The sequence below is a fragment of the Lemur catta genome, chromosome 1, assembly GCF_020740605.2.
Source record: "Lemur catta isolate mLemCat1 chromosome 1, mLemCat1.pri, whole genome shotgun sequence".
NCBI lineage: Eukaryota > Metazoa > Chordata > Mammalia > Primates > Lemuridae > Lemur > Lemur catta.
Window position 1 is genome coordinate 278,600,519 of NC_059128.1, and position 24,068 is coordinate 278,624,586.

The 24,068-nt window shown below is 36.5% G+C and overlaps 1 protein-coding gene across 1 annotated transcript in view; it reads left to right on the forward strand.

Annotated features, from left to right (window-relative positions):
- TTC3 (tetratricopeptide repeat domain 3) overlaps window positions 1–24,068 on the forward strand; it is a 108,127-nt gene that overhangs the window by 44,512 nt on the left and 39,547 nt on the right. The window contains exons 19-30 of the mRNA XM_045540657.1: window positions 2,153–2,233; window positions 4,240–4,352; window positions 7,530–7,650; window positions 9,543–9,665; window positions 10,415–10,516; window positions 12,303–12,395; window positions 13,055–13,119; window positions 14,130–14,266; window positions 15,126–15,452; window positions 18,410–18,661; window positions 21,432–21,478; window positions 23,197–23,253. Coding sequence (XP_045396613.1) covers window positions 2,153–2,233; window positions 4,240–4,352; window positions 7,530–7,650; window positions 9,543–9,665; window positions 10,415–10,516; window positions 12,303–12,395; window positions 13,055–13,119; window positions 14,130–14,266; window positions 15,126–15,452; window positions 18,410–18,661; window positions 21,432–21,478; window positions 23,197–23,253 — 1,518 coding nt within the window. The remainder of the gene's footprint in view (window positions 1–2,152; window positions 2,234–4,239; window positions 4,353–7,529; window positions 7,651–9,542; window positions 9,666–10,414; window positions 10,517–12,302; window positions 12,396–13,054; window positions 13,120–14,129; window positions 14,267–15,125; window positions 15,453–18,409; window positions 18,662–21,431; window positions 21,479–23,196; window positions 23,254–24,068) is intronic.

The window sequence follows — 24,068 nt, forward strand, 5'->3', positions numbered from 1 at the left end:
AAGCCAAAACCTAATCCAAAACAAAGCCCTGACTCTCTTTAATTCTGTGAAAGCTGAGCGAGGTGAGGAAGCTGCAGAAGAAAAGTTGGAAGATAACAGAGGTTGGTTCGTGAGGTTTAAGAAAAGAAGCAATATTCTTAACATAAAAGCAGCAAGTTATCCAGAAGTTCTAGCTAAGATGATTGATAAAGGTGACTACACTAAACAATACATTTCTGATGTACATGAAACAGTCTTCTGTTGGAAGAAGATACCATTTATTTCCTAGCTGGAGAAGAGAAGTTGATGCCTGGCTTCAAAAGACAGGCTGACTCTCTTGTTAGGAACTGATGCAGCTGATGGCTTTAAGTCGAAGCCAATCCTAGGGCCTTGAAGAATTACACTAAATCTACTCTGCCTGTGCTCTAGAAATAGAACAACAAAGCCTGGATGGCAGCACATGTGTTTGTAGCATGGGTTATTGAATATTTTAAGCCCACTGTTGAGACCTGCTCAGAAAAAAGATTCCTTTCAAAGTATTACTGTTCATTGACATTGTATCCAGTCACCCAAGGGCTTTGATGTATAAGAAGATTAATGTTTTCATGCCTGCTAATACAATATCCATTCTGCAGCCTGTGCATCAAGGAGTAATTTTGACTGTCAAGTCTCATTGTTTAAGAAATACATTTCATAAGGCTATAGCTGCCACAGATTGCTCTGATCGATCTGGGCAAAGTAAACTGAAAACCTTATGGAAAGGACTCACCATTCTAGATGCCGTTAAGAACATTTGTGATTCATGGGAGGAGGTCAAAATAGCAACATTAACAAGAGTTTGGAAAAAGTTGATTCCAACCCTCATCGATAACTTTTTAAGGGGTTTGAGAGTGGCATGGTGGAAGTAACTGCAGATGTGGTGGAAATAGCAAGAGAATTAGAAGTGGAGCCTGACGACGGGACTGAATGAATGGCATTCTAATGATCAGACTTGAACAAATGAGGAGCTGCTGCTTACAGATGAGCAAAGAAAATGGTTTTTTGAGATGAAATCTACTCCTGGTGAAGATACTTTGAACATTGTTGAAAGGACAACAGAAAATTTGGAATATTACATAAACTTAGTTGATAAAGCAGAGGCAGGGTTTGAGATGATTGTCAATTTTGAAAGAAATTCTGTGGGTAAAATGCTATCAAACAGCATCGCAGCTACAGAGAAATCTTTCATGAAGAATCAATCAATGTGGCATACTTCATTGTTGTCTTATTTCAAGAAATTGCCACACCCTCCTAATCCTTCAGCAACCACCACCCTGATTGGTTAGCAGTCATCAACATTGAGGCAAGATTCGGTTAATCCGGGATTCTTAGGAAAGACAAAGCAAAACATTCAGGCAAGACCCACCACCAGCAAAAAGATTATGACTCACCAAAGCCTCAGATGATCATTAGCATTTTTTAGCAATAAGATATTTTAAAATTATGGTATGTACATTGTTTTTTTTTTCTTTTTCTATCGAGAGTAATAATTTTTTTTTAAATTTCAGCATATTATGGGGGTACAAAAGTTTAGGTTACATATATTGCCCTTGCCCTCACCCCCCATCAGAGCTTCAAGCGTGTCCATCCCCTAGACGGTGCGCATCGCACTCATTATGTTACATTATTTTTTTAGACATAATGCTATTGCACACTTAATAGACTACAGTATAGTGTAAACATAACTTTTTATGCACTAGGAAGCCAGAAAATTTGTGTAACTCACTTTATTGCTGTATTTGCTTTACTGGAAGCAAACCTGCAACATCCCTAAGGTATGCCTGTAATTGCTGTGTAAATACATAGCTCAGACAAGGTTGTAAGAGAGCAAATGTCTTGCTCTGTCACTAGTACCCACTTAAATGCAAAAGAGTATGGTTTTAATTAAAAATTACTCTATTATGAACCATGCTTCAAGAAACTCTGAGACAGTAATTCTGTGTTTTAAGCACTTGATAGCAATATAATGGCTTATCTTTGCAAAATACTGTCTAATTCTATTTGGTCTTTAACCCAATCAGATTGATTAGTGAGATTTTATTGCATTTCTTTTTCTGTTGTGACTAGAAGGTTAGTATGATACCAGTTGGACAGAATTATATTCAGGTTTTAACTGAAGTATTTTTATTGACAGCAATTGAACCTGGCCATGATTAACTATGTCTTGGTAGTCTATGGACTTGCCATTTCTCTTCTTGGAATAGGACAGCCTGAGGTAAGATTTGTAATGGAAGCCATAAACAATTAAAATATGACATTGACATATCTTACAAAAATTCTCTTCTCATTTTGGCTTGTTTCCTATGCACTGGATAATTTGGTCTGAAATATCTCAGTTTAATTTAGCTTGTGTTTTTTTAAAAGAAAATTTATTTTGTTTCCTCTTAGAATAAGGCTATGCCAGGCAATCAGTGGGAATCCACTTTTTATTTGTATAAAATTTTAAAAATGTAATGTATCATAGATTTCAGAAACATAATGTTCAGGAAAAAGGCAAGTTGAAGAACATAAACATTATGATCCCACTTATATAAAATTTGGGAAACATATAGAACGATACTATATATTGTTTATGGATATCTGTACGTCTCGTAAAAGTAAAGAAAAACATGGACTATTCCTACCTCAAATTTAAGATAGTGGTTGCTTTTAGTGATGGGAGGAGGAAATGGCCTGGGAAGGTGAAGAAAGGAGACTTCAACTTTGTGTTATGCTGTTTTTCTGGAAAAAGAAAAGTAAAATGATAATGTTAATGTCTCTTAGTTCTGGTGTTAAGTACTTGCAGATTTTATTATTTCTGGAGTGCAAGCTTCCTAGAACTGTATACAATCACTGTGTAGGTATGAGCTCTTACGATTCCATTAATTATGCTCCTTCCTGCTCTCCTGGAATGTTTATTTACCTCTAATGTTTGACATTATCACTTTGCTTTTCTTGGTTTTGGGTTTTTTTGTAAATGTTGAAATGCTCTAGAATGACCTCAAGTATATATCCTCTCTACCAACTTGAGCTCCAGTCTTCCCTAGCTAAATGAAGGCTCAACCCTCAGTTGCTGCTTAATGTGGATCTAAGTTATCTTTTATGTTCTGTTCTCTCCTGGTGATGACAGTGCCTGAGATTCATTCTCCTTGTTCTCAATGTGACAGGTGAATGTCTTCCATTAATACCTGTCTCATGCTATTTTCTAATAGATCATTGGAGACAGGATTTCATGATTTTAATTCTATTCTTGACAGAATAATAATAAATATCATGTTTTGCCTTATCAGAATTGAAGAAATAGTTTTTTACATTTGTGCTTTACTGGAAAATAGTGAGACTGATTTGAAAAAAACAAACAGGTATGGTAGAACTTACACATTTAAATGAATTTCACTAGCATAGGCCCTTAAAGAAGAAGCCATGTGTTTTACTCTAGTAAGCCCTTGCTTCAGATGTTTTTGGATTGTCTTTCTTGGAACTGGCCTCAAAGCTCCATTTTGTAATGACTTTTCTTTTCACCCACAGTGGGGTTACCAATATTTCTTAGAACTAAGTATCTTTTGGATTTTCCAAAAACAAAATTCTTTCAACTCAGAGATTTCCCACTGTTGCGAATATTGAAAAAAGAATAGTACTCTAGGCTCTGTTTTTACTAAAGGGCTATTTTTAAGACAAAGCTTTTTTCTTAGGCCATAAAACATTGCAGCAACATCGTTGGGATGCCAATCCTTCCAAGGCAACGGGGAGTAGCACTTACTAGGATAAATGTTATGGTGTGTTTGCACCCAAATCAGTCTTTTTTACCATGAATTTATACCTTCTAATATTAGTCAAGCTGGGCATGGTGGTGCTCACTTATAGTCCCAGCTATTCAGGAGGCTGAGGCAGGAGGACCGCTTGAGCCCAGCAGTTCCAGGCTGCAGTGAGCTATGATTGCACCACTGCACTCCAGCCTGGGTGACAGAGTGAGACCCTGCCTCTTAAAAAGATAAATAAAATCTTAGCACACACCAGACCCTTAGTGTGTGCTAGTAAATGCTCATAGGGTTGGTTGTGTTTCTGAATATGATCAGAAACTTATGCAATTCCTAAAAAAGTGAAATGCAGATGGTATTTTGTCACAGGAATTTGGGAATATATAGTTATTATTTTAATATTATGTATGAGTCAACCTTCAGATAAAATGTTTCAGCATTTCTCTTTTTGAGTAAGTGATCATTGTTCTCACTATTATTGAAGGAATTATCTGAAGCTGAAAACCAGTTCAAGAGGATTATTGAACACTACCCCAATGAGGGGCTTGACTGCTTGGCCTACTGTGGAATTGGAAAAGTATATTTGAAAAAAAACAGGTCAGTAGAAACAGCACTACTTTAAGCTTTAGGCTAGAAACTCATTCAATGTCTAATGTGATGATGATCCCTTTTCTGGGATTATTTTGATATCTTCATGTACACTGTTATAATTGTGATTTACTTTGAAGACCTAGCATTTCACTGTCAATATTAATTATTAAAACAAGGCCAATCAGTGCAGTTCCTGGTACTTCTTAATTTTGAATCTAATAAGAAAGTCAATAATAGAGTCATTTGACATGAAGGATTTAATATTCTTTACTATATGTCATCTATAAGTAGTGACTGAGTTGATACAGATTAATGATTTAAAAATCTGATTGTATAATTTTTTGGTTAATTCTAAAAAATCTGTGTGGAGATGGTTTTAATAAGAGATATGGGTGTGTTCAAAGACATCATAGTTAGGAATAAAAATCTCTTCTCTGAGCTCTATCATAGTTGGAATCTCATTATTCAATGTTTATAAGCTGTTCTCTAAATGTTTCATGTCTTAGTTTTGTCTTCCCAAAGTGGTTGTCTGACCTTTAGGGGACAGGATTATGTCTTGAGCTTTAAAAAAAAATATCTCTTCCTGCCACTTGCACCCAATATAGTAGTAGGTATGTTAGGTTACTTTATAAAGAAATAATTGTTGGCCAGGTGCGGTGGCTCACGCCTGTAATCCTAACACTCTGGGAGGCCGAGGCAGGTGGATCGCTCGAGGTTAGGAGTTTGAGACCAGCCTGAGCAAGAGTGAGACCCCGTCTCTACTAAAAAAATAGAAAGAAATTATCTGGCCAACTAAAATATATATAGAAAAAATTAGCCGGGCACGGTGGCGCATGCCTGTAGTCCCAGCTACCCGGGAGGCTGAGACAGTAGGATCGCTGAAGCCCAGGAGTTTGAGGTTGCTGTGAGCTAGGCTGACACAACGGCACTCACTCTAGCCAGGGCAACAAAGCGAGACTCTGTCTCAAAAAAAAAAAAAAAAAAAAAAAAAGAAATAATTGTTTACGGATTGAATATCATTCATAATAATTTTTTTTTTTTTTTTTTTTTTTTTTTTTTTTTTTGAGACAGAGTCTCGCTTTGTTGCCCAGGCTAGGGTGAGTGCCGTGGCGTCAGCCTAGCTCACAGCAACCTCAAACTCCTGGGCTTAAGCGATCCTTCTGCCTCAGCCTCCCGGGTAGCTGGAACTACAGGCATGCGCCACCGTGCCCGGCTAATTTTTTTTTTGTATGTATATTTTTAGTTGTCCAGATAATTTCTTTCTATTTTTAGTAGAGACGGGGTCTCGCTCTTGCACAGGCTGGTCTCGAACTCCTGACCTCGAGCGATCCACCCGCCTCGGCCTCCCAGAGTGCTAGGATTACAAGCGTGAGCCACCATGCCCGGCCTCATAATAACTTTTAATTATCCTTAATGTAGCATCTAACTTGTTAGGGGAAATTTTATGAGACTCTTGGGAACCCAATCCTAAAGTGTGTCTAGAGCCTTCTAAAAAAATTCTAGAGTTTTTTTTTTTATTTGTTTATTTTCTTTTTTTTAAATTTCAGAATATTATGGGGGTATAAACATTTTGGTTACATATATTACCTTTGCATGGACCAAGCCAGAGAGAGCTACAAGCATGCCCTTCCCCCATACAGTGCGTTCTGCACCCATTAGTTGTGAGTTTACCCATCTCCTCCACCCACCTGCCTGGCACCCGGTGAATATTACTTCCATGTGAGGATCTAAATGTTGATCACTTAGTACCAATTTGATGGCGAGTACATGTAGTGCTTATTTTTCCATTCTTGTGATATTTCATGTGGAGTTCTAGCTCCACCCAGGATAATACAAGAGGTGCTAGTTCACCCTTGTTTTTTATGGTTGAGTAGTACTGCACGGTATACATGTACCATATTTTATTAATCCACTCATGTATTGATGAGCACTTGGGTTGTTTCCACATCTTTGCAACTGTGAATTGTGCTGCCATAAACATTCGCGTGCAGATGTCTTCATTAAAGAAAGTTCTTTTTACTTCATGAAGTTGTCATCGAGGTAGGCTGGACTATTAAGGATCAGGTAGATGCAGGAGAAGTGAGGATTTAGCAATCACCTTTATAGTAAATGAAATTTTATAGCAAATGAAATTAATTTCAAAGTTTAGTATAAATTCCTTTGGACATACCTGTTTAATACCTTGGTCACATGCAGATATTCATAAGGTCTAGGAAAATAACATAAATGTTTGAAATCATGGGGATTGTGGTAAACTGAAAAGTTTTTGCCATATTGAAAGGCATTTACATTTTAATTTCCAACTAATATGATGTGGGGTTAAATGTAATGTGCTATTTTTTGGCATTTTAATGTGTAGCTTCTGGTTTAAAGTTCTGCCTGTAACTGTCTTGTGGATGGTGGTCGAACTTTTCTGCACATAAATCTTTCTATGCGTATAAGCAAAAATAAGTTTTTAAATTAGAATATCATTTCAAGGTTGGAGAAAGCAGTAAATGTTCTTTCTTCTCCAGTCTGCAGAGAAGAGTAAAGACTTGGTCAATTTTATAATCCAGTACTTCAGTATTCCTTTGTTGAAGGGACTGTGCGAATCTGTTGACATTATTTCTTTAAACCATGAATCAAATCAGAGCTAAAAACATTTGGTATTAATATATTTAGTTAAAGCAACTTAAATACACATTTGTTTTGTTAAAATAATTTACTGCTTTATGGTTGAAGAAAGATGTCCAGAATACATCCTTTTAAAATTTTTTCAAGCAGAGAGATTTTTATTATAGATGACCTAAAAGAGTCAAATTTAAAAAAAGGAATCCCTTATTTATTATTAATTAGTTGGAGTGGAGGTTTGCTATTTCTCTACAAGAATCTAATTAGCTTAGTTAATGAAGCAAATAAAAACAGACAGTAAAATTGTTCAGTTTAAAAGGACTAGTGTGCACCTACCATAATAAAGCCAATGTCCAGGAGAGAGTTGTGATTAATGTATATTACTTTTATAGCAAACAATAATAATGCCTCAGTTTTTTAAAGAAAATTTAGGCTACATTGAATATTTCTGTAGAGTGATTTGTCAAATATATTCATCCTTGTAAGCTTGAGATCTTGGTGACTTTTGTTGTGATGAATGAAAATATTATGTCACGTCTTTAATACCTTCTTTCTTCATAATCATGACTTTAGATTTCTAGAAGCTCTCAATCACTTCGAGAAAGCAAAAACCTTGATTTATCGTCTTCCTGGAGTGTTAACTTGGCCCACAAGTAATGTGGTTATTGAAGAGTCTCAGCCACAGAAAATAAAGGTAACTTTATTTCTGCAGAGCGTTTCCCCTAATTGTAAAAGCCCATCTTCATTGACAGACTTGGGTATTGAAGACAGAGGTAGGAGTACTCTGTCCCCACCTTCTCCACATGCATTTCACCTTTAAAGTCTAATGAGAATCACTGACACTCGATGTTGCCTGTGTGCCAGTCACACACCTTTCGCTCATCATTACCTTTAATCCTTACAGCATCCCTACAAGATGAGTACTATAATCATTCTCATTTTACAGATGAGGAAGATTAAGTTTAGAGAGGTTACATGGTGGGCTCAAGGTTAAATAGCAAGCAAATGGTTGTGCTAGGCTTTGAATCTAGGCATTCTGACTTTAGAGTGTGTGTTATCAAGTGACACGCTGTACTGGTTATACTTAGAGGAAGGTATAGCATCGTTGTTTCATCATAGTTACCACAGTTACTGAAATGGTACTTGGAGACTTGGAAAATAGTTAAAAAGTAGAAGGACCTGAATAGACATTTCTGCAAAGAAGATATACAAATGGCAATTTAGCACAGGAAAAGATGTTCAACGTCATTAACCATAAGAGAGATATAAATTAAAACCACAATGAGATACCACTTCAAACCCACTAGGATGTGGGTAGACAACAAGTGTTGGCAAGGATGTAGAAGAACTGGAATATCCATGCATTGCTGATGGTAACGTAAAATGGTACAGCTGCTTTGGAAAACAGTCTGGCAGTTCTTTAGACAGTTAAATGTAGAGTTACCATCTGATGCAGCAGTTCCACTTCTAGCTATGTATAGAGAAAGGAAAACATACTCTCACAAAAAGTTGTACATGAATGTTCATAGCTGTATTATTTGTAATAGCCAAAATATGGGAAACAGCTTGAGTGACTGTTAACTGATGAATGTATAAATAAATAAAAAATACTGATACATGCCAGAACGTGGATGAACCTTGAAAACATTATGCCAAGTAAAAGAAGCCAAACACAAAAGGCCACATATTTTATGATTTGTTCATCTGAAATCTCCAGAATAGGCAAATATATAGAGAGAGACAAAAAGTAGATTAGTGAATGCCCAGGCTTGGGAGCTTAGGGGGGAACGAGGAGGGGACTATTTATTAATGAGTTTGGAGTTTCTTGTTGGGTGATGAAAATGTTCTAAATTTAGACTGTGATAACTGTTATACAACCCTGTGGATATATACTAACTACTAAACTGAATGCTTTATGTGAATTGTATGATATGTTAATTATATCTAACCAAAGCTGTTATAAAAAAAATAAAACACAAAACACAGGGATTGTTGGATTTTCCTCTCTTCATACAAGATTGGGATGGAGGCATAGGAGCTACTGATAACAAAAAACCATTACTGGAAGCCTGGCATGAGCCTCCCATCAGCAGTGGAGTAATTCTCCAGGGGATGCACTTGCCCCAGTGGCAGAGATTCAGGGAGGGAGGTGGATGGGTGTGTGAGGACCTAGGTGAAGTGGCACTGGGAAGGATGAGGACAGTAAAGTCTCCAGGGTTATCCTAAGGGTTATTCTACCTCTTGTACTCCCTTTTAGTGCTTATATGAGATTTCTAAGAGCTGTAAATTATAAATTGAGGTTTGACGATTATAACAGAGGACAGGATTTTGATTGTGACTCCCCAAAATTCTGAAAAAACAGTTTTTGTTCATCCTTTTTAAGATTTCTCTCTCATGGCATCTCTGTATCAGCCTCCTTTTAAAAGGAAGAACTTTAAAAGTTATATGTAGTTTGTTCTTGGCTAAAAAAAATTTAGTCCTTTGTATGCTTAAAATATTTTGATGGCTAGAGGTTATTGAAATTACAAGCATTTTTCTTGGCAGATTAGTATTGTAATTGTATCATTTTTGTTTATTTTCTTTTAGATGCTGTTAGAGAAATTTGTTGAAGAATGCAGGTTCCCTCCAGTGCCAGATGCCACTTGTTGCTATCAGAAGTGCCATGGATATTCCAAAATCCAGATTTACATAACTGATCCAGACTTTAAGGTAAATAATAGATGTACAGTGGGACCTTAACTTACAAAACCATGCCTTAAATGGATTCAGAGCACATTCTGTAATTGGAAGCACCCAAATTCTCTGACTAGCAGTTTTATGTCTCCTCCTTTCACTGGACTTCTTTAGGTCTGCATCATGTCACATGGGACCCCAGAGCCACTGAAATCAACACTGTGGGCTGGGGTGGTGACCTGAGAAAGCAGGCCAGCTAATTCCTTTTCTTCCTTCTAGTATTTCATGTAACCACCTGGTCTTTAGCATTAAAATGTGATTGTTATTTCTGATTTGTTGGAATTCTCATCTCTTGTAAAATTTGAGTCCAGGAATCTAAAGGCCATTGTGATCATTGAATTAGCCCCTAGAAACCTAAATTTGAGATCAAGTCTGGCACTTAATAGAGTGAGTAAGTTGCTGGTTTATTCAAAAAGATAGTAACCGTGCACTGTCCCACTGTCCCTGGTTAGTTAATCAGATGAAATAATGTTTATAAAACATTTGATATATTGTAAAGAATAATGCAACTATATGCTGTGGAAATGAATATGTCTGTCAAGCTCTATACCTCTGACACTAGGCATTTTGGGATACAGAAGTATTATACTCCCTCATGAGCAGAATTCTGGTTATGTCTGCCAGGTGAATGCAACAACTCTCTTTATCTTAATTTGTGTGTTGTGAGTGAGTGTGTGTGCATGGACATCTTTAAAATGTGAATTAAATTTTTTTTGAAATCCCAGGGTTTTATACGTATCAGCTGTTGCCAGTACTGTAAAATAGAATTTCACATGAACTGTTGGAAGAAGTTAAAAACAACAACCTTTAATGATAAAATTGACAAGGTAAGACATAATAAGATTGTCTGGATTTTTTTAGTATGCTTATTGTATGTTAATTTTTTTCTACTGAGAATTTTAGAAATCTTAAGTGACTATAAATCCCTTCTTAGCATTATAGACATAATTAGAAAGTTTTAAATTATAACTTTAATAAAGTGGAAAATCAGATTTTGTTTTCATTTTATACAACTATAAAGGCAGTAACCATAGCAGCCTTTAATAAATCATTTAACCAACTTTTGTGGTAGAAATGTTATGATCAAAAATAAAATTTAAATGTTTGATTTAAAAAATATAGGTCTTAAACTATGCACTGATAATTTTAGTATTTTAGAGATTTTTCATTGAATCATTTGAAAGTTTTTTTTTTTCTTTTTTTTTGAGGCAGAGTCTCACTCTGTTGCTCAGGCTAGAGTTCCATGGCGTCAGCCTAGCTCACAGCAACCTCAAACTCCTGGGCTCAAGTGATCCTTCTGCCTCAGCCTCCCGAGTAGCTGGGACTCCAGGCACATGCCACCATGCCCAGCTAATTTTTTTTTTATATGTATATATATTTAGTTGTCCAGCTAATTTCTTTCTTATTTTTAGTAGAGATGGGGCCTTGCTCTTGCTCAGGCTGGTCTCGAACTCCTGAGCTCAAACAATCTGCCTGCCTAGGCCTCCCAGAGTGTTAGGATTACAGGCATGAGCCACCGTGCCCAGCCTTATTTGAAAGTTTTGATCTAGAATTAGAGGTTTCAAAACTAAAATTTGATGAGGTAATTTGTACTAAGAAGTCAACTCAAATTTTTTTAACATTTGAGGAGGAAGATCAACTTAAATTTGATATTGCCATTTCTTACTGGGGTTTTTCTTATCAAGATAATGATGTTAATTATCATTAGCTAGATAATACTCTAAGAGAAGGCACAATTTTATAGTCCTGTTTGTATTTATATAATTTGGTTCTGATCTATATAAGCCATGGACCTTCTATACTGCATAGGCTCGTGTAGACCACTGTCCCTATTGGAGAAAAAAATAAGGTGGTTGTACTAGGTATCTGTTAGCAATAGGAATTATTCAAGTTTGGTAGGAAAAAAATTCACACATTTTGTACATTTTCACAGTTAACTAAAGATATTATGATACGGCCAAGTAACTATTGCCATTGAGTTCCTGCTGCGATGTTTTTGTCTTTGTCTCACCTAAATTGAGTTTCTCTAGTCATACACTGTCCCGTAGTGGTCTTAACTATTCCCATGCCTTTAAATACCCTCTGTAAATTAGTTAGCTTTCACTAGGGTATGCTGAAGTAATCTACAACCCAAATATTTTGTGGCTTAGAATAAGAGAGGTTCATTTCTTGTTAACATTACTTGTTCTGAAGTTCTGCAGTTGTTGGTCAGGGTTGGGCTGTAGCAGCTCTATTCTATGTGGCCGTGTTATTTGTTTCTGAATCCAAGTTGAAGAGTGGCCCTTTTCTAGAACATGTTCCTGTGTCAGAGGGAAAGAGCAATGGCCAGTCACGCAGTGTTTTTAAAAGCTTTTGCTTAGACATGGTGTACATCATGTCAGGTCACCTTGCATTTATGATAACAAGTCACATGGTCAAACTTAGCCCAGAAGTATATTCATCCTACAGGGAAGCTCTGAAAATCAAGTGGCAATGAGTGAGCAGAGACTTTCAGTGCTTCCCTGATGAAGGTTTTAACTTATATTTTGACTGTTGCTAGTAGTTAAAATGGCATACATGTATAGATTTATCCCCCTTTCAGATATAATGTTGTCCTTTTTTTTAATCAAATAGGATTTTCTACAAGGAATTTGTCTTACCCCTGACTGTGAAGGTATCATTTCTAAGATTATCATCTTCAGCAGTGGTGGTCAAGTTAAATGTGAAGTAAGTATATAATAAAGAGGAAACCTTATTAAATTGATAACCAAAATGTTTACACCTTTTAAAACATGTTTTAAATTTTTAGAAATTGTGTGATTTGCATCTTGTCTTTTCCAGGAAAGGAACAGTTACTTCATTTAAGAAATTATAGGGAATATTGAGATATTCATTGCAATGAAGCATTCTCACATTCTTTTATTTCTTAATAGGAAAAGGAAGCTTTTACCTTTTAGTTCTACTGTTTTTACTCTTTTTGATAACTTCATTTTCTAAATCCCCCCAGTAAACTTTTGGGAATTGGTGGGGGTGCAGGTATTTAGGGAGGGGGAAGAGTGTCTTGAGGGATTACCTTTAACTTTACTACGTGGGAGTGACAGGAGTGGGTAATTGTAATAATATTGGTAGTTAATTGGATTTTCTGCTTACTCTTAATTTCTTTTTTTTAACATTTGCCTAAAGTATGTCTACTCTCTTGTTCCTCTTTTAAGTAAATTATTTTGCTAAAGCTTTCTGGGCTTTTGTCTGGGTCAGAACATCATCATTGTTCTCTATCAAATTGAACATTGACTATGTGTGTTTCTGAAATACTTGTTACTTGTGGTTTTGTGCTTTATGTCATGGGAGTATGAGACAAATTTTGGATGTCTTTGTTTTATTTAAAGTTTGAACACAAGGTCATAAAAGAAAAGGTTCCTCCAAGACCTATTCTGAAACAGAAATGTTCTAGGTAAGATTTTTAACAATCAATTAGTAGTTTAATAATGTCTCTTAGAGTATAAATTCTTTTAAATGAAGATTCTAAATTACACTGTTTTTTAAATTGGCTGTGCATACATGTATCCAAATAGTGCTTTTAAAATGATTTTTATTGATATTTAAAGCTTAAAGACAGCTTGCCTTGAGTGGTTAAATACTAAAAACTTGATTCATAATCATTTATTTAGTGGGTTGATTTTATAAGTAAAATTATAACATTTGATGCTGTGAAATGACGTGTGATTAATAGATTTGACATTTAGATAAAATTATATATTTAGTTCTCATTTCTTTAAACTTTATTTCCACAAGCACTTTTTCTTTTTATCTCTTTTCATCAGGCATTTTGAACCAATGACTATTTCTTACGCTGAAATACTCAATGTACTGTCTAAATTATTCACTTCTGTATTTTTTTGTTCAGATCAAATAATTCAAGTCCTTTTCTCTTTTCTTTTTGGTCCTGCTTTTTGTTTTTCATTCTAAGAAGTGATTCTTTTTCATTATTTGTGACCAAAACAAAGCAAAAGAAAAGGTGAACATTTGTTGAAGAGAATTCACTGTAGCCAGATGAACCAAACTCCCATGTTGTGGGTCATCCTTGGGATGTGAAAATAATATTTTACCATGGGCTCTTTCTTAGAAATGAGAGTTTACATGTATTATCTTGCCGAGTAATTTGTACATTCCTTTTTACCTTATGCAATAACTTATATACATGGAAATAACACCTATAAATCTACATATTGCATCTTTAATTAGAAATCACTTAATCATTGAAGTTCTTGTTTTATGAAACAAGTACCCTTATTTTGACCAAACTGACAGATTTTTTTTTATATTGAGTAGAAGTGGTAGGCCAGTTTTGAATTAAAAAGGGAAACTTCTCACCTATTGCTTGGTTTCTACAATAGGCATAGGAAAATAGTTCATTGAGTTTATAACAGAGATAAATTATCACTAATCATAAGTGTTTATCAGCCTAGAGAAGCTAAGACTGAAGGAAGACAAAAAATTGAAGAGAAAGATCCAAAAAAAGGAAGCAAAAAAATTAGCACAAGAAAGAATGGAAGAAGACTTAAGAGAAAGTAATCCACCCAAAAATGAAGAGCAGAAAGGTATGCAGAAGTCCAAGGCATGATTAGCATAATACACTGTTGCTTCAAAGTATAAATATGAATGTTCATCTTACTGGGCTTTATATTGTTACTGAATTGAAATACAGATTTCAGTTTACATTTTAATACTATCACTGTCTTCTGTTACTCTGAGACACAGTGGATTAGTGTGAGGAGCACTGATTTAGAGCAATGTGTGGGGATTCCAACACTCACCTGCCGCGAACTCTGGGCAAACTCTATGTCAGTTTGCTCATCTCCGAGTTGAAGCTGGATATAATATCTGACCTATGTGTTATGTGTTTGACAGTGCACTGTAAATTCTGCTATGTGGGTTTAAGTTCCAAAATGTTGAATTGTAAATAAGCTACTAATTATGTGTAATAATGGTGAATTCAGATAAAGAGGCAGTTCATAGAAGAGTGTTTCACAAATCAATCAAAATTATTGTTCCCACTGGAAAAATTTTCAGTGAATATATTTTAACTTTGAATGCTTAATGATTAAACATGTTTATTGAATATAAAGTTAAGATAGTTGTTGAGGCTGGGTTAGGATTGTTGAAGGAAGTGACCTTATTTCAGAGGAAATAAGTTTTTAGATGCTACTATGTGAATGGTGCAGAATGCAGGGTATAACTACTTACTTTTGACATGTTTAGTTTAATGTGACTGTTCATATTTTTTCAAAGAAATTAGTAAATATTTATATTCCTAATTAAAGTTTGAGTTGTTCATGTAAAACAACATAAAGAATCAATCTGACTCATTTTACATTACATAATGTTACATTATTTCTAAGTTTATATCATTGCAAATTATTCCTCTTTATCACTTTAACCATTGTTATTTTTCCTTAGAAACTGTAGACAGTGTTCAGAGCTGTCAGTTCATTGACGACAGAATTCTACAGTGCATAAAGCAGTATGCTGACAAGATTAAATCTGGTATACTGAATACTTCCAAGCTTCTCAAAGAATTGCTTTCTTGGAAAGTTTTGAGCACAGAAGACTATACAACCTGTTTTTCTAGCAGAAATTTTCTAAATGAAGCAGTGGACTATGTCATTCGTCACTTGATTCAAGAAAAGAATAGAGTCAAGACAAGGATATTTCTGCATGTTTTAAGTGAGCTTAAAGAAGTAGAGCCAAAATTAGCCACTTGGATCCAGAAACTTAATAGCTTTGGTATGTCCCTTTATATTCTAGACCAGTACAGTTTAGTAGGAAGGATAAATATGGGTCTCTGAATCTTATTTCATTTCTCTATCATATCATTTATAACTTTTAAAATGTGGGACTATAAATTTCTGTGGTTAAAAATACTATTCCACACATACCCATAATTTTTAGGTAATTTGCAGTATACTTTTTAAAAAGGTGTAAACAAAAGAAAGATCAGTCAATAGGAAATCCAGACCTATATTATGCTAACCTATTTATAAATGTGTGGCTAAGTGAATACTGGGCACTGCCATGTGTAAATGGCACATCCTGGAGTCAGCTGTCTGTGGAGAGCCATCTGGGATTGTACAGCTTAGTAGCTGTGTTGAGAGAGAAAGAGAATCTAAAATTTACATTCTTGGAAGAAAAATTTAGAAGGATGAGTAGATGGGACTAATTATTTAGGGTCACCTACGGCAAATCTATATCTAAAGATTAAGAGAAACATATCTTAATTTTATCTGGGGTTGAACTAAGCTATCATAAATCACATGATTGTACAACTCTGTCACTCTGTTCTGACTTTCCTAATTTGCCTGGGAGGAGGGAAGCAAGACCCCCATGCTCTTCCCAGGCAACTGCAGATACAGTTGTTGTCTAATACTAGGTAGGGATGCTCTGAGCACTGACCAGGCCACTATTTATTTTGGTGACCAGGATAGCAACGGGCCTAGCACAACAGTTGGCGGCTGTTAGATAAGTGACTAAAGGGAGCCACAGGAGAGGGGCAGGGCCGTCGGCTGAAGTCCAGGAGTGGGGCCTACCAAGCCTCTGCCAGCCACCCCCAACTTGCCTGAGTCTTTAGAGACATGAGGCTATTAGAATTCTTGGCTTTCAGAGAAGATATATCGGTCAGTTTCTGTCAGTAGAGACAGAGTAAGATGGCAGCAAGCTTGATTATGATTAACTGAATACTCCTGCTTTGAGCATGGCTCTCCTTGGGTTTTTGGTCCCAGAAAAGTTACTCTTAAGTGATAAAATTATCACTAGTGAATATAAGCTAAGTAAATTATAGTTACTGGTTACTATAATCTCTTTTAGGAGGTAGACTCATGACTTGGAGAAGTAGATTTGTCAGGGTTATGCTATATGGGCAAGAATGCCAGCCACTGTTAGTTCAGGTAAATGCAGCTTTTGAGCCTTCCAGCTCACTGGCAGGAAAACGTGAATATGTCTTTTCATATAATCTATGTTTATTTTGAAGATTAAAGGTATTAATAAGGATGTGTGCATACTATTTAAAGTTGTAATTTTTGTTTAAAGTTGTAAAATGATTTCAGATGTGTTAATTAGTAAGTCTATTACTAAGGCCCTGATGTAAAATTCACATTTATTTAATAAAAGCAAGCAATTTCCAATTTCTGGAATTTTGCTTCCTTCTCATAAAAAACATATACAGTGGAGTCACATCATGTGCATATTTATTAACATAAGGCAGGCTAATTTTGTATGTTCAGCAAAAGATGGAGGGAGGGAGAAAGAAATAGAGCACTCAAGAGAGAAAATTAACATTTCAGTAGTTAACTTGATCTGCCTACATTCCCCTCACTGAGTGCAGCTCTGATGTGGATGGGGAATGTGAATGTGCTATTTCTTCATGGGAAGTTCCCTTAAGCCTTCTTTGTATAAGTATCTTATGTGGTCACTCATTCTGGCGTTTAAAGGTGGCAGTTCTCATGCAGAATGATCTCTGCAAGCAAACTTTTATCAGGAAGAAACAACAGTCCAGGATAATCTTGACTGAGCAATCTCCGCTTCATTTGTTGACTTGAGAACTTAAGGCCCATTGAAGTAGTGACCATTTTGTATTAGAAGCCTGATGGGAAAATTGAGCAGAACTCCTTTCTGCCTTTTTTTTTTAGACTAGTCAAGTGCAGTAGTGAGGAGGGGGGAAAGTAGTAGAACAAGGAGTTCAATCTGTGACTGACTGTGAACAATCAAGTGAGATAGCTCACTACCTTCGGACCAGCCCCTTTCTGCTTTTTGGTGGCTGTGAGGAGTGGGGCTTCACCACCCTTTCAGTAGGAGTGTATGAGATTACAGCTATCCAGTTTTCTGATTTGGAGAATGTAGAATAAAAGCAGGAATAGTATCCACCTCGATTTTTATAGAGGAGGGTAAGGACCCATGATATTTTGGGAGTTAAGGAAGATTTTGCATATTGTTGATGTTTTACTACATATATTTACTATGGAATACATGTAGGAAAATATTGTAAAATCTTGCCAGTTTATACTAATTGGAATGAAAGTCATTACGAATTAATGAAAAAATTATTACATTTTTATTTTATTTTTTTTTTTTTGAGACAGAGTCTCACTCTGTTGCCCAGGCTAGAGTGAGTGCCGTGGCATCAGCCTAGCTCACAGCAACCTCAGACTCCTGGGCTTAAGCGATCCTACTGCCTCAGCCTCCCGAGTAGCTGGGACTACAGGCATGAGCCACCATGCCCGGCTAATTTTTTTTGTATATATATTTTTAGTTGGCCAGATAATTTCTTTCTAGTTTTAGTAGAGACGGGGTCTCACTCTTGCTCAGGCTGGTCTCGAACTCCTGACCTCGAGCGATCCACCCGCCTCGGCCTCCCAGAGCTAGGATTACAGGCGTGAGCCACCGCGCCCGGCCAATTATTACATTTTTAAACAAACTTAATGCCATACTTTCATTTCGTGAGTCTAATAAAGATAACTATAATGATAGAAGCCTTCTAATGCATAAGAATTATTATAATTAGCATATCAATGTTAAATGGTGTTTCTAAAATGCATAATAGCTTGAACAAATCTGTTCTCAAGTGTTTAAATGTTTTCACTGAAAATAGGAGCAAACTATAATGTAACTGCTTTAAGAGATATGAAACTAAATGTGATTTTACAGTAAATAATTTTTTGCTTCTGATTTGGGTTCTGTTGTTGTTACAGGCTTAGATGCCACCGGACCTTTTTTTTCTCGTTATGGAGCACCTCTTAAGGAGCTTGATTTTAGCATCATGACTTTTCTCTGGAATGAGAAATATGGTCATAAATTAGGCTCTATAGAAGGAAAGAAACTTGATTATTTCTATGAGCCAACATCATTGAAGGAAGCACGTTGTTTAATATGGCTCCTAGAAGAACACAGAGACAAATTCCCAGCACTGCACAGTGCTTTAGATGAATTCTTTGATATAATGGGTATGTGGACCAAGTTTAGATTTATGATATATCTACTCTTAAGGAAAGAACTCTGTGAAGGACCTAGCTTTGTTAATACTTAACAAATAATGTTGAAAGTAGACAAAATAACAAAATATAAAATAATGAAAATTATTAGGTACAACTGGTTTATTTAAGGAAGTTAGTGATTGACAATCGTGATTTTTTTAATGTCATTGAAGCTTTTTTGCTTTATTGAGCTATTGTGGAGATGCTCAAATGGGTTATGCTTACTATATACCATGCTATTCCCATCTTAGATATTTTTACAGTATCATGGGAAAATTGCATATTAAAAGGGAAGAAGTTATTAGCAAATGGTGATTTGTAGCATTCAAGAAAACATTTGCCTACGGAAGGAGCTGATGTTTGTAGAATCTAGAACAGATACCACATCTGTTTTAATTGGGAGAGCCAAGAACTGGAAGTCAGGAAAAATAGGCTGTGGTGCAGCTTCTTCCCTAAGTTAGTTCATTAAAAACTTTTCAGGCCTGGTGCTAGGTGTTATGAAGGAATTCAGAAATGCTTATGCTAGTCCCTGCCTGTAAGGACCTTATGTTCTAGAAAGTGGAATAAGAAGAATGCACTAATAACTGTAACATGGTAGTAAGCTCGGTAAAGGAGGACCAGAGAAAGTGCCGAGGGCTTCAAAGGGAGTACCCAACCCTTTCGTTTCAGAGAGAAGAGCCTTGGTGCAGAGATAGACCTTGTGATGGGCTGTGAACGTGGAAGTAGAATTGGACAGGGGGTGTCGGGGCTTGGAGAAGAGGGTTGGGGGCAATTGAGGGCCCATTTGGGTAACGGCATGGAGTCAGTTTGGCAAAATAGGCTAACTAGCAGTTAATTCCTTAGCTTCTCTTTGATCTTAGTTTCTTCATTATTAAAATGGGATGATTTGGAGCCGATGATCTGTGTGGTCTCATTTTACTTCAAAATTCTAATATTCTTAAATTCTAACTTTTAGTTTTTTACATTTCATACATGTGCGTCTTATGATAATCCCTTCCCCTTGTCCCTCAGAATCAGAAATCTTTATATATTGTCAGGAGCTAGACTTCTAAATTTCACACTATTTGTTTTAAAGGGTACATTAAAAAAATCTGGTTGTGTATAACAGTGTCACAGATTTAAAAGTTGAAATGCAGTATAAGGAAGTGGAAAGCTTACTTTTGTTGTGGTTCTTAGGAAAAAGCACACTCAAATATAGATGGCTTTATCTTTCCAGGGTACTGCTTCATGACTGAAGGTGACTTGCTACTTGATAGCCTGAGCCTGAGTTTATTGCCATCAGTTTGCTGCTGCTGGTAATAAAATGCTGTCCTGGGGCTGAGCTTACAGAACCTGATGCATGCTTGGATCACACAGCAAGACAACTAAAAAGGACACAATTCCCCCTCAGCGTGCACTCTTCCTAATTCTTGAGTTCTGTACCCAAACTACACAGTACATCTGGTTGCCACTATTTCTCTGTTTTTAGTCATGAAGTTGGAAGCCACCAACCAAATTACTGGGCATCCCAACAGATTGTTAAGTCCCATGGATCTGTCTTCCACCCTCATCCCAGATGTGTTTAGTTTTATCTCTTTTCATTTAAAGGAAGGATTATGTTAAAACTTTTCAAAATTCACTGATCTTTTAAGTCAGGGTATTCAGTAATGTCCCCAGTAATTGGAAGCCCCAAATTCTCTCCTGAACTCTGGATGCATATTTCCCTAGGGAACTTCTGTTAGACAGCCAAAAGGCCCCTTAAAGCAGTATGACTGAACCCACTTGTCACATCCCCTAAATTTATCTCAGTTAACAACATTGTTGTGTATCTAGTTTTAAAGCAGGAAATCCTGGAATTAGTCTCAACTATTTCTTAATGCGGTTATATAATAGTTTGTCACCAATCCAAATAAGCTTTATCTTTGATCTGTCCTTTCCTGTACATTCCACTTCCCTAGGCCAGGACCCACTTATCTTTCCATAATTAAACTATCTCAGTAGCTGCAAACTGGTTTCCGTGCCCCTACACCCTCTGACTCCTTAATCTTCCTCTTGTGCTGCAACTAGTGATTCTTGACATCTGTCTGATCCTATAACTATTTGATTTGGAAAACATTTTCTAAGTTTTGCCTACAAGTTAAGTTCACAGCATCTGTTTGGGTTCCTCATCACTCTCCTTGTCTGCCCTCTGAGCACGTACCCCACTTCTGGCTGTGCCCAAACCTTCCTTGTGCTCTCCTTCCTCCTCTCTTTGCTCATGCAGTTTCCACAGACACACCCCATCTCTACTTAATAATTTCATGTTTAACTGAAGTGTCTTCTCCCCAGAACCTCCGTGTCCCTCCTCGGGCCCCTCCCCATGCAGACTTGCTCACTTCATCAGCTTTGTTGCTGTGTACTTCAAGGTGGCACTTAGCACACTGGTTTGAGGTTGTTTGCCTGTTATCTTTTTGGCGGTAGAACACAAGGTCATCAATGGCAAGGACTGTCTTATGCATCTCTGTATTCCCAGCACCTAGCATAGATGGCATCTAGAAGACACTCAAATTATGCTGCTTTGGATTGAAATTTTGTGGTTCTTTGTAGTTGGTTTCCCATTAAGTCAGCCATTTTGTCCTTGGTTTCTGAACTAGTGTCAAAGCCAAATAAGGAATAGAAACAGTCTTGCTAGTAGTATCAGGGGTAGTTTTTAGGCTTTAGTGTATTGTATGGAAATGTAAGTATTTAGTTTCCTCACAGAACCATCTGTATCTTCCTGCAGACAGCCGCTGTACTGTGTTAAGGAAACAAGACAGTGGTGAAGCTCCGGTGAGTTACTTAATCACTAAATCTGATGTTTTAAATCGTGTTAGCCAAAGGATGAGAGGAGGACCCAGGCCAGTGTTTACTGATGTCACAGGTAGCATTCCAGAACCAAATTAAGAGAACTTCTGAAAAATATGTATTATTTCATTAGAAGGTTAATGCCAGTCTTTCCCTTGGAATTGGAGCAATAATCAGCAAACTCAGAAGCTTGAATTAGACAATTTCCATGAAGTTTTACAGCTAATAAATGTAATATTAGAAATAGAGAAGAGTTTATCTCCTGGCATAAAAATGAAAAGTTATCTTTAATGATTAAAATTTTAATGTTTTGCTCTAGAAGAAAAACAAAGGGACTTTGTTTTGAGTGGCTCCAAATTGAGTTTAAGTTAAAACAGTTTTGTAGAGGTGTCTTCTGTAGTAGGTTGCAGTTGCCTTTTATTCTTTCTGGCAGTTCAGAAATTCTTTAGTTTTAGAAAGTGATTAAATAGAGAAAAGAAAAGCATTGTGGTAGTTTTCAAAGAGAAAGATGCTTGGATGCTTGTTTACTGATTTTCAGGAGTGAACCATCTATCTATATGTGATTTTTTTTTTTTTTTTTTTGGAGACAGACTCTTGCTCTGTTGCCCAGGCTAGAGTACAGGAGTGTCATCATAGCTCACTGCAACCTCAGACACCTGGGGCTTAAGCATTGCTCCTGCCTCAGTGTCCCGAATAGCTGGGACTATAGGTGTGCCACCATGCCCAGCTAATTTTTCTGTTTTTTGTAGAAATGAGGTCTCACTCTTGCTCAGGCTGGTCTCGAATTCCTGACCTGAAGCGATTCTCCTGCTTCGCCTTCCAAAGTGCTAGGATTACAGGCGTGAGCCACTGCACCCGGCCTATATATGAAATTTTATCTTAATCTGCTCTATCAAGTATTGCCTGGTTGAGTATAGAAACACAGATAGCATACCCTGTGAGGAGCTGAATGCTTCTTTATTCACTGTTTATGCTCCGGTGTCTGGGCAGGTGTAGGATGTCTAGTTTGGCTAAGTAAAAGGAATATCATAAAAATGTTATTATATGGCATATAACTGGAATTACTTAAAAGTCTAATTACTTGAAATGACACATACCATGTTGAAAATGAGGTAAAAATGTTAGAACAATTTAATTTTGGTTATACTTTCAGGTATTATTAAATTTTTTCTTATTTTCTATTATAAATCATAGCATTTGGGCTGATACACTATAGTGTTTTTTTTTTGTTTGTTTTTCTTTTGAGACAAAGTCTCGCTTTGTTGCCCAGGCTAGAGTGAGTGCCGTGGCATCAGCCTAGCTCACAGCAACCTCAAACTCCTGGGCTCAAGCGATCCTCCTGCCTCAGCCTCCCAAGTAGCTGGGACTACAGGCATGTGCCACCATGCCCGGCTAATTTTTTCTATATATATTTTAGTTGTCCAGATAATTTCTTTCTATTTTTAGTAGAGACGGGGTCTCTCTCTTGCTCAGGCTGGTCTCGAACTCCTGTGCTCAAATGATCCGCCCGCCTCGGCCTCCCAGAGTGCTAGGATTACAGGCGTGAGCCACCGTGCCCGGCCTATAGTGTTATTTTTGTTAAACATTTTATGTACATTTAACTTATGACTAGTCTGTGAAAATCAATATGGTTTCTTTATGTTGAGCTTCATAATGCCATTATTTGAGTGTTCATTGATTTTTTTTCTTCTTCCATATTTTAGTTTAGTTCTACCAAGGTGAAAAACAAAGGAAAGAAAAAGAAGCCAAAAGATTCAAAGGTATGTAGTATTATCTGTATTCCTGTCTAAACTCTCCATAATTAATTGGATATATAAATTAGAGTTAAGCAATTCTTGGGATATTTGGAAACATCTTGTAGAGAAAGACTTTCTAGGCTTTAAAGACAGATATTTTGGCAATTTGCATATTGAGAAAATTTAAGGTTTACATTATATAAAAGTTAACTCTTCAAAGAAGCTCTTGCTATTTATTGTGCTTTTTATTTTCTGCTTACTTCTGAGTGAAAACATTGTCATTTTGTAGAACTCTACGGGTGGTCATAGAGCAGAGTAGCTAAGAAGGCTTCAAGGTCAACAGACCTGGGTTCACATCTTGGTTTCACCAGTTATCTTTGTGACTGTGGGCAAGTTATTTCACTTCCCTGTGCCCTAGTTCTGTGGTCCCCAACCCCGTGACCAGTCCGTGGCCTGTTAGGAAACGGGCAGCACCTCACCCCCTGAGCTCCGCACCACCCTCCCCCAGCCCCCCTACCGGTCTGTGGAAAAATTGTCTTCCATGAAACTGGTCCCTGGTGCCAAAAAGGTTGGGGACCGTTCTCTAGTGTGCTCATCTATGTAACAAGAATAATAGTGGTACTTTTTTAATAACTAATGGAGTTAATTATGCTTATTCAGTAGTAAGAACTTAGTAATTGTTGTCTATTTTTATTACTAAACTGAATTTTATGGGGAGATAAGAAAGGAGAATAATAGTTTCTAGTATCAGAAGATTTTGTTGAAGCTATTATATTTATATTCAAATATTTATCTAAAATAATCAAATTAAAAATGATTACTACTAATCATATAACAAT